The sequence below is a fragment of the Oncorhynchus nerka genome, linkage group LG4, assembly GCF_034236695.1.
Source record: "Oncorhynchus nerka isolate Pitt River linkage group LG4, Oner_Uvic_2.0, whole genome shotgun sequence".
Classification (NCBI taxonomy): Eukaryota; Metazoa; Chordata; class Actinopteri; order Salmoniformes; family Salmonidae; genus Oncorhynchus; species Oncorhynchus nerka.
Genome location: NC_088399.1, coordinates 59,035,317 through 59,046,463, shown reverse-complemented (window position 1 = coordinate 59,046,463; position 11,147 = coordinate 59,035,317). Strand labels below are relative to the sequence as shown.

The 11,147-nt window shown below is 40.6% G+C and overlaps 1 protein-coding gene across 2 annotated transcripts; it reads left to right on the top strand.

Annotated features, from left to right (window-relative positions):
- Window positions 1-2,687: 2,687 nt before the first annotated feature.
- On the top strand, window positions 2,688-10,406 carry LOC115128278 (oocyte zinc finger protein XlCOF28-like). Of its 2 annotated transcripts, none has more exons than XM_029657975.1 (5): window positions 2,688-2,774; window positions 4,382-4,504; window positions 4,783-4,898; window positions 5,157-5,300; window positions 8,667-10,406. In XM_029657975.1, exons 2-5 carry the CDS (start codon window positions 4,390-4,392, stop codon window positions 9,375-9,377), a joined length of 1,086 nt encoding a protein of 361 aa, XP_029513835.1. In that variant the 5' UTR covers window positions 2,688-2,774; window positions 4,382-4,389; the 3' UTR covers window positions 9,378-10,406. The 2 variants fall into 2 exon arrangements, with proteins under 2 accessions (XP_029513835.1, XP_029513834.1); XM_029657974.2 differs by lacking the exon at window positions 2,688-2,774 and adding an exon at window positions 2,781-3,453.
- Window positions 10,407-11,147: the final 741 nt, after the last annotated feature.

The window sequence follows — 11,147 nt, the reverse complement described above, 5'->3', positions numbered from 1 at the left end:
CTTGCCTATGCCGTTCTGTACCATCACTCATTCATATCTTTATGTACATATTCTTTATCCCTTTACACTTGTGTGTATAAGGTAGTAGTTTTGGAATTGTTAGGTTAGATTACTCGTTGGTTATTACTGCATTGTCGGAACTAGAAGCATAAGCATTTCGCTACACTCGCATTAACATCTGCTAACCATGTGTATGTGACAAATACATTTGATTTGATTTGAGATCTGCATGGAGGAATGGACCAGCAACAGTGTGTGAAAACCTTGTGAAGACTTACAGAAAATGTTTGACCTCTGTCATTGCCAACAAAGGGTATATAACAAATTATTGAGATAAACTTTTGTTATTGACCAAATACTTATTTTCCACCATAATTTGCAAATAAATTCATTAAAAATCCTACAATGTGATTTTCTGGATTTTCTTTCCTCATTTTGTCTCTCATAGTTGAAGTGTACCTGTGATGAAAATTACAGGCCTCTCTCATCTTTTTAAGTGGGAGAACTTGCACAATTGGTGGCTGACTACATACTTTTCCCCCCACTGTATGTAAGAATGCTGTTCATTGACTATAGCTCAGCCTTCAACACCATAGTAACCTCCAATCTCATCATTAAGCTTGGGGGCCCTGGGTCTGAACCCCACCCTGTGCAACTGCGTCCTGGACTTCTTGACGGGCCACCCCCAGGTGGTTAAGGTAGGAAACAACACCTCCACTTCACTGATCCTCAACACAGGGGCCCCACAAGGGTGCGTGCTCAGCCCCCTCCTGTACTCCCTGTTCACCCATGACTGCGTGGACACCCACGCCTCCAACTCAATCATCAAGTTTGCAGACGACACAACAATAGTAAGCCTGATTACCAACAATGATGAGACAGCCTACAGGGAGGAGGTAAGGGCCCTGGCGGAGTGGTGCCAGGAAAATAACCACTCCCTCAACGTCAACAAAACGAAGGAGCTGATCGTGGACTTCAGCTTGGCCCCACAAACTTTTACAGATGCACAATTGAGAGCATCCTGGTGGGCTGTATCGCCGCCTGGTATGGCAAGTGCACCGCCCACAACCGCAAGGCTCTCCAGAGGGTGATTCGGTCTTCCCAACGTATCACCGGGGGCACACTGTCTGCCCACCAGGACATCTACAGCACCCGGTATCAAAGGAAGGCCAAAAAGATCATCAAGGACATCAATGACCTGAGCCAAGGCCAGAAGGCGAGGTCAGTAAATGTGCATCAAAGCTGGGACCTAGAGACTGAAAAACAGCTTCTATCTTAAGGCCATCAGACTGTTAAATAGCCATCACTAGCCCATTTGAGGCTGATGCCTGTATACATAGACTTGGAATCACTGGCCACTTTAATAATGGAACACTTGTCACTTTAATAATTTTTCAATCATGTTTAGATACTGCTTTTCTCATCTCATATATACATACTGTATTCCATTCTACTGTATGTTAGTCAATGCCACTTTGAAATTGTTCAATCTAATATTTGTACATTTCTTAATTGCATTTTTTTTTAACTTTTAGATTTCTGTGTATTGTTGTGAATCATTTTTAGATACCACTGTACTGTTAGATACAACAGCACTGTTGGAGCTAGGAACACAAGCACTTTGCTACAACCGCAATAACATCTGCTAAATATGTGTATATGACCAATAACATTTGAATTGAATTTTAAAAGCAATGTTCACTAGATCGCTATCATGGTAACAACAGTAATACAAATAACAAAAAAGTATTTAATGCTACTATTAATAATAATAGTAATAACAATATTAATACTAATATTATAATTACAATAATCCATTTCAGAAAACTTTAAAATCCAATTGTTAATTAGTCCATTCGTATTGCACGATGTTCAGTACGTTTTCCATATTGGACATACTGCACCGTAGTATACAATTTCCTGTACATTGTGTTGCAGTAAGATGGGGGTCTATTCTACTCAGGAGCACCTCTTATTTTCCAAATCCAAAGTTTACAACTCAAGGAGCATCACCGCTCTTTCTGCTGCCCTTAACTAAAGACTGGCCTTTCAGCTTAAATCCAGTCCGTTTTTCATATTGGACATACATTCTGCACCGTACCGCAGGGGTGCAACTTTCACTGGTGATGGGAGGGGGGGGGGGGCATGTCCCCCTTCACATTCTGAAATTACATTTTTGTCTCCCTATTTTTATCATTGGAATGTGATTCAAAACAAGGCAAATGTGTGCTTTAGGACCATGCGGACGCCTCCGAGTGGTCGAGTAGGCTATTTGGAGTGTTTATCAGACTGGATGAAAAAAAAATATATATATAGATGTTATGCCCCCACCCTTCTAAAACCAAAGTTGTGCCCCTTCCCTGTACATTGTGTCGCAGTAAAAGTTGGTTTCCATTTGAATCAGGAGCACCTCTAGTTTCCAAATCCACAGTATACAACCAAAGGAGCATCGCTACTCATTCTGCGGCCCTTAAAGGCCAATCAGCTAAATGGTCAACAATATTTTTAGTTTGTGTACTCCTATAATTTATTGCACCATACTCAATATGTATGTCCAATATGAAAAATAAATAAAAATGAATGACATAATATCTTATAGAAATACTTGTAATTATTATTTGTTTAATAACTAGTATAAAATCGTTCGATAGTTCCTTCATTGCCCTAATTATTATTTTACAACGTATACAGGACAGCACTTTTATTCTGAAGGATTCCAAACATTCGTGACCTGGAAGTACTTCACAGCAGTGCATCGTTGGATACTTTCAAAGGTAAGCAACGGTTGTAGCTCGTTATAAGTATACATTTGTACATTTATTTTTACCTCGGCTTTTCATGTTCATACCCAAATGATTTAAAAAACACTTTCATGAACACCTAAGACAACATTATAATACTATTTTAGCATGGTCTCGGAAAATGTCTGCTATCTTATTTTTTCCCCCCTCGCGTTTGTTTTGTCTGCATTGCTTGACTAAAGTTTTAGCTACTTTGCTTGTTATATTTGCCGAGTTTCTGGTTAGTTGTCATTGCCCTTTTCTTTACTGTTCTGTAAAACAAATAGTAAATGTTTGTTAGGTAACTGAATATCTGATTTGTTGTACCTCTCTTGCCCTCATAATTCCGCGATGGCAAAGCCCGCCAGCCTTCCCAGCTAGCACGCTAAATCATAATTATGTTCCCCAATCATTTGAGCCACAGCGCATTTTTACTAATTAGTTGTAGCTGGGTAGTTATTGAAACAAATACCCAAAGCTTCACATTTGCTAGCTATTAGTTTCCAATTAACATTAAGGGTGGGTTCGTAAATTAACTCTGGCTATAAAGTCTGAGTGCCATAGCACAGAATAATTGATGAATTTATGAACGGCCAGAGCGCACTCCAGATTGAATTTACGAACACACTGGACTGTGTGTGGACCTCAGTTCGTCGTTCAATCACCCACGTGGGTATGTGATCCTTAACACCAATGAGGAGATGGGAGAAGCGGGACTTGCAACGCTTTAAGCGTCACAATAGAACCAGGTTCTGTTTTAGCGCCTGGCTACACAGATGCGCGTGAGCAGTGGAGGTGCAATCAACAAGGCAGGTTTTGTCGCACCTGGACTATTGTTCAGTCATGTTATCAGGTGCCACAAAAAGGGACTAAGGAAAATTGCATTTGGCTCAGAACAGTTGGATGTACACAGGGAGCTACTATTAATGTCAATCTCTCCTGGCTCAAAGTGGAGGAGGTTGAATGCACAGAGCTGTCTGTTTGAACTACTGGCGTACAGCTCTGACACCCATGCTACAATAGGTCTTTTCACAGTCTGCAAGTCCAGAACAGACTATGGGAGGTGCACAGTACTACACAGATCCATGACTACATGGAATTCTATCCCACATCAAGTAACTGATGCAGTAAAATTAGATTAAAATGACCAGATAAAAATACACCTTATGGAACAGCGGGGACTGTGAATCAACACAAACATGGGCACAGACACATGCATTCACACACACAATAACATACACATGTACACATGGATTTTGTACTGCAGATATGTGGTAGTGGTGAAGTAGGGGCCTGTGGGCACACAGTGTGTTGTGAAATCTGTTAATTTATTGTAATGTTTTTAAAATTGTATAAACTGCCTTAATTTAGCTGGAACCCAGGAAGAGTAGCTGCAGCAGCTAATGGGGATCCATAAATACAAATGATTGAATAACATGTATGTGTAAATGTATTTTGCAACGCTCGCGCACGTGACGTGGCCAGTGTGGTAAGCATGTAAGAGTAAAATAAGACCATGCTGTAGATATGAATGTATTCCCGTATATGATTCCTATATTTTGGTTCCAGCTAAACTTTTTTGTTTTGCTGGGTGGATTCAGGTGTCAAAATGGAGTTCGGTAACGTTATGTTGGATATAGAGCAGGTTGTTGTGGGGGAAGAGGTGATGACCAGTACCACAGCATCCATCATCAAACCACAGACTGTCCCTGCTCTCCAACCCTGTAAGCACTCATTTTATTATTTCAGATCGTTGTTCATATGTATGAATTTCGGGTGCAGTATTGGTGCGTCAGGTAGCCTAGTGGTTAGAGCGTTGGGCCAGTAATTGGAAAGGTTGCAAGATCGAATCCCCGAGCTGACAAGGTAAAAATCTGTCGTTCTGCCCCTGGACAAGGCAGTTAACCCACTGTTCCTAGGCCGTCATTGTAAATAAGAATTTGTTCTTAACTGACTTGCCTAGTTAATAAAGATTAAATAAATAAATCTCCTCTTATTGCAGATCAGCATGACAGTGTACAGTGTTTTCAGTGCTTCATTACATTCTGTGATGCCAAGTCCAAGGAGAGACACATGAGGAAGAGCCACCGTGAGGAATACAAGCAGTCGCTCCAGCAGGTATGGAACGGAGAAAATAAATGCAAGAGTAGGGTGAAGTTGCCCCTAGATGCTGGTTTTGGGTGAGTTTAGCGTTTTCCTCAGTAGTGATTAAGTTTAAGATTTTGGGGGTAGGGGGAGCTGATTCTACGACTGTACGATGTACCTAGGGGAAACTTCACCCCGTAGCTGCAAAGCACACAGCAAAATGCTGTAGGCCTATATGCACAGCATAACTAAGACACTGTTAATTATTTGCTGTTTTATGTTATTCTGCAGACAGATACGCTGTTCACCTGTTATGTGTGCGATCGTACCTTCTCCTCCTCTGAGGAGCTGACGCAGCACCAGGCCTCACACAGCCTGGAAGACAAGCTCTTCCGCTGCACCCACTGCCAGGGAAGCTTCCGGACTTTCTCTGAGGTGAGAGTGGTCTTTCAATGGAAGGTGTAAAGTTTTAGTCTGTAATGACTTTTAGTTAAGTGTAAGTGCCCCAGTAATCTCATTTAACCCAGAACTAAAATCTTGCGTAATTTAAGTGATTTCAATGGCGCTTTATCAATCTGATTTTTTGAATGCAATTTCAAACCAAAATAATTTATCAATTTCTGCATTTCCTGCACTTTTATCATTTACGCATTGCCACGCAGGGTTGCATGATATTGGCAAAAAATCTAGGCCTAGTTAATTGGTGAACTGTTGGAATCATGGAAATATAATGAGTATAGTGAGCACCACCTTGAATACATAGTTTGACATGGCAACAAATGAATAAGTCAGGGAGTTATTATTGACAGGGTAGGGACTAAAGTGTTGCTTAGTTTTTCCATGGGACCCTAATTAGATGGTACATCACAGGTTTTCTTACCTCATGTAGTTAGCTAGCTAACATATTCATGCTTCACCAATATAATTCTTATCTGATTTAAAAGATACGGTTGGAAAAACAACATATCTTGGCATACACCAGCACTGGTACTAACTAGGCTATATTAGCTAGTTACGTTTGCTCTGACTCTTAGTACATTTATCCAGCTAACTAGCGATTAACATTAGCGGCTAGTGATTTATTTACAACTTGCTAAGACAAACTACCAGACAGTAGTTTGCAGAAAGTAAGATACACACACACAAACAAATATTGTAATTATAGAACGCTTGTGGAAAGCACCATTGTTCTCACCAACATATTTTTGCATCTATCTGACCATGCAGGCGTCAGAGTGAACAGCAAGAAAGTACTCATGACTCCATTGTGGAGCAACTGCTTTCTCATTGAGTGACGGGGAGGGGCTAGGTGTGTGAAGCGGCATGCAGTAGGAGGAGAGGGAGAAAGGCAACTCGAGTAGCAAATGGAGTAAACTATAATAACGGACATACATTCCGGAGTTGCGTATCACATTTAAAAACCAAGCATTGAAATACCATTTATAGAAGGTCAAGTAAATCTCTCTAGTGCATCTACCTTCTGTTGTCTATTGGTGCCTCTGTCTCCATGTTTGTTTCCTCAAGGTGGCCTGAGCCCAGGATTTCTGTTAGCCAGTAATAGCCAACTTTTGGCTGCGAAAAAAAAAGAGCAGATAAGTACATTTCCCGGTCAATTGTCCGAAAAAATAAATAAATCCATTGCTAAATGATGCATTTTAGCCTATTCATTGATTGAAATACCAGTTGATATAGTGTGAGAGCTCAAACAACTTTGTTGCTGTTGGATTGAAACGTGCTTTAATATGCCCAATCATTGTGCAACAATTCTAAAGGTAAAAAAAAGCCAACAACAAAAACAATGGCCACGATTAAACATTTATTTATTTTATTTCTCAAATGGTAATTGAAGCATGCTTCTCATTCACCATTCAAGTGCATAGACACCTAGTTAGGCTTCAGTGCACCACACACCACTTTGCAATGGGCTGGAGGCAGTATGCATTTGAAAAAGATATACTTAATTGTGTGAAACCTGAACATTTTACTACATATTATGAGGCATGTCTTACCTTGCTTCAATGTAGCCAAGCCAAAATCCAATAAAACGTGCAGACAATTATTTTATAGTCCTCCATATGCCATTGTAGCCTTTTTCTCTCATGTTCTACTAGTTTTTTTAATAAACTTTCTTTCATTGTTCAGTATCCAAAGTCACAATCCTATTCATATTAGCTACTCATGCTAGTTGTTGCGTATTTAGATCTTCTCTCTTTCTAAATTTCGAACAGATATTTTCATCTCTGTCGCATGATGGGCATAGCCCATCTGTAAATAGCCCGTCCAATTACCTCATCCCCATACTGTATTTATTTATCTTGCTCCTTTGCACCCCAGTATCTCTATAAGGCACATTCATCTTCTGCACATCTATCACTCCAGTGTTTAATTGGTATATTGTAAATACTTGTAAGATAGTCATGGCCTACTATTCCTAGTTTTCATTGTCATACTTTTTGTCTAGAAGTATAACTCAATCATTGTTTAGAGTAGGCCTAGACTATAGGCCAGTGGTTCTCAGCTGGTTTTGCCTCGGGACCCAAATTGAACCAGGTAGTCTGCCACGACCGAATATTTGCTTTGCGAAAAATAATCGCCAAAATAGAATCTGGAAAACTATTTTTAATGCTGTATTGATAGTAAATGTAGCAATTTTATGACAGGAGAACAACATTCCCACCATTTTCAAGAAAACTATTTTGACAATATTATTGATGAAGAATGTTAATGAACTCACTGGCTTGAGACCACAAAATATTGCTGCTAATAACTCTATACTGAAAATACTGTGATTGTGACCCTTTATATGACTGGAGACATGAGCAGAATCTTCTTTAATATGACACAAATTACAGGGTAACCTTCTCTGCTGACACTAACAAACAGATCAATAAAAACAACATTGTCCGAGTCATATATTAGGCCTATGAAAAGGAGAGACACAAATACAATTTGACATCCATCTAACCTGAAGGAGAAATTATTGTATTAAACAAGAAGTGGCACTAACCCAATGATAAAGACAGTAAATATGGACACTTACTGAGGACATGGCCAATATTCTTTGCTGGTGCCAATAAGATAGGCTACTCTTTGCTTAATTAAGTTTAACATTTTCATAACTAAAAGACAGATTGGAGACTTTCCATTGTCTTCTCTTTACAGCAATAGCCATTTGTTTTCCAAACAGTTTTTCTGCAATTGTATTTTTAAATATTATGGTCTGCCTGGCTGGGTCTCTATGCTTTTCACTGACAGTTTCAACTTGTCAATCACCCAAATTGCGGGCCCTTCCGACTGTAGGCTATGTCATTTTAAACAATCAACAGCTTTTGATTTTTAAATAAGTTAATGATCCTCTATGGCAAAATCATGCTTTCTGGTGTAGTAGCCTATTTTGAATCATTGAATGTATTTCTGTATAGACAGTATGCTAATTAGGATGTATCATTTTGGAAATTCAATTAACTTTTGGTAAAGCTCAGCTTCCCCGAGCCTTATGGACGCGCCGTCTATGTATTCTAATATCTTCAGATTGCTCATGGGAGTTCGGTAAGAATAAGGCACCCCGTTGCATGTTCTGTTAAGATGAATTACCATAAACTAAATGTGTTTTCTGTCATTCTAAGAATCGTAGGTGGAAGCCCTAATCATATTACCCAACCAATGCATATGGGTCCGGTACCTTTTTTAAATGTCGGGTAAATTAAAATGCTGCCAGGCGAATGTCTGGCGCTACATTTTCATAACGGAAACCCTGCCTGAACCTCTTTGTAATTTTTTGTCACTTGATGTCTCTCACAGTTGACAGTCCACCGGCGACAGCTGTGCAAGGAGCGTCAGTGTGCGTGCAAGAACTGTGGCATGGTATTGCGGTGCCCAAACCAGTTACACACCCACTGCCTCACCCAGCACCCCCAGCTGATGGAAGAGGAGGATGATGATACCAAGACTCATCGTTGTGGCAAGTGCGGACGCAGGTTTGAGATGGAGGTGGAGCTTGTGCTGCACCAGGAGAACTTTGTGGGTCATCGGCATTGCGACGCAAAAGTCCCAGCCAAAACACGCGGAAGCCCTCCCAAGAAAGTGTCTGTGGCTGAGCCAAAGTCTGCTGAGCGAGAGGCAGCTAATGGAGAGAAGAGTGGGAAAGCTGACGATGGGGGAGAGGAGCTTGTGGCAAAAGGAGGGAAACGACCAGGTCTACCCCATAAGGAGGAGCTCCAAATTCCCTGTCCTGAATCTGAGTGTGACCTCATGTTCTCCTCTGTTGCCCTTCTCCGGGCCCACAAGAAGGAGAAGCACAGGCGGCCACCTCTCAAGACTCACCCCTGCTCTGAGTGTGAAGAGAGCTATACTCGACCGGAGCAGCTCAAAGCCCACATGGCCATGGCTCACGGCTACGGCCAACACAACTGCCCCACCTGCGGCAAGACCTTTGGCCGGGAGAGCAACCTAAAGGCACACCAGAAGACCCACACTGAGGGAGAAGAGGCAACAGACAAAGAAAATAGATAATCTGGGGAAAGGGGAATGTCATCATGGACAATTTATGTAATGGTTAAAGGTGCAATATGCAGAAATTGCTTACCATTTTCTGGTTGCTAAAATTCTAATAGTTTGCCTAATTTTAGTTTGTGACAAAACAAGCAATGTATAGCATAGATAATCATTCTACCATTTAAACCACTGTGAAATATATTGTCAGCTGTTTGAAACTGGTGTACAAACCCAAAAGTAAAAGCCACAAAATGAAACTTAAGGGAGTCATAGAAATAGCGCACGTAGAACATATCTACTGCTTCCTAGACTTGCTTTCGATGAGTTGCTTGCTTTCTATAACTCATATTTCTATGTGGTTTTGGTCGGGTTACCTAAAAAGTTACATGCTGCAGCTTTTAAGTGTTTGGAAAATATAATTTGGTTAAAACAGGCATTGATATGGGTGGGTTTTTTATGTTCAAGATGGGAGTTTGGAGTGAGTGACATACCATTATGGATAAGCACTCGGTTGGATCATTAGCTTGTTCCTGGTTGCTCCCACTGATTATTTTGAAATGGTTTTTAGAACCCTCTAATGATGTGTACATGATCGTGAATTTCATTTGCCAGCCCCCTTCCAGGGTAGGAATCTATTTCCATATTACCCCAAATGTGAGCAGATTTAGTAACTTATCATATTGATTTTAGTAGGAAATCAATGGGTTTTATGGTTTGCATTTGAGTAATTTAGCAGATACGCTTATCCAGAGCAACTTACAGGAGCAAGTAGGGTTAAGTTCTTTGCTCAAGGGCACATCAACAGATTTGTCAGCTCGGGATTCGACCTTTCAGTTACTGGCCCATCGCTCTTAATCGCTGGGCAACCTACCGCCTTCAACATTCCACTCATCATTTAGTTTACGTTCCTGTCAAGGCATCTTCTGATCATGTAAATGTATATATATTGGTCCGGAGAATATATGGTTCTGTGAAGGATGTCGTTGTTGTGATATGATCTTGTACTTTTTTTCATCCATAATTAAAGAGTAAGGAGTGATTTTTAAATTGCAGTCTGTAATTTATGTGAATTTGAGGTTATGGGAAACTAGTGTGTGAACCTGAAATTAATGGAAAAGATGAGTACTGAGTAAGATTGTATGGTGCTTATCTTTTCCATTTATTGCGGCTGTGGCAGAAGGAGCTAGTGAGGATGGAGAATGAGGAGGAAATCAAAAGGCAGAAAAAGGAAAAGATCAAGGGTGAATGAAGGTTAAAAAAAAGAAGCCTAAAATAAGGCAACTGCTTGTAGTTGAGAATGGGAAAGAGGAGAATAACACCTGGATCCAGCTAAGGAGTGAGCTAGAGATTAACCTGGCTAAGAGGAGTGGGGGAGAAAAGGAGATGGGCTAAGGAGGGATGGGTCCAGGTCAAAACCATTCTGGAGAAGAGCAGCAGAGAAACAGGAAAGAGGGATGGTGCTGTGGAGGAGGAAAAGAGTAGATAGGTTTACGAGGGATTGGTCGAGAAACAGGAGATATAAGGGTGATGCTGTTGAAGGAGATGGATGCTCTGAGAGTCACCATGTAAAAATACTGGCAGGTGTTGAGCCAAATGGAAATGAGTATCATGGAGAAGGAATGCAGAGAGAGATGGAATGACCGATTTTGAGGGGTATTTTATATTGCTGTGATCACCACTTAAGATCCTCATTACAAATAAGAATCTGTGTGGTTACCTGCACAACAATATATACATATTATGGTAAAAAGGAGAGGAACAAGTGGGCAGAAGGAAGAAAAAGGATAA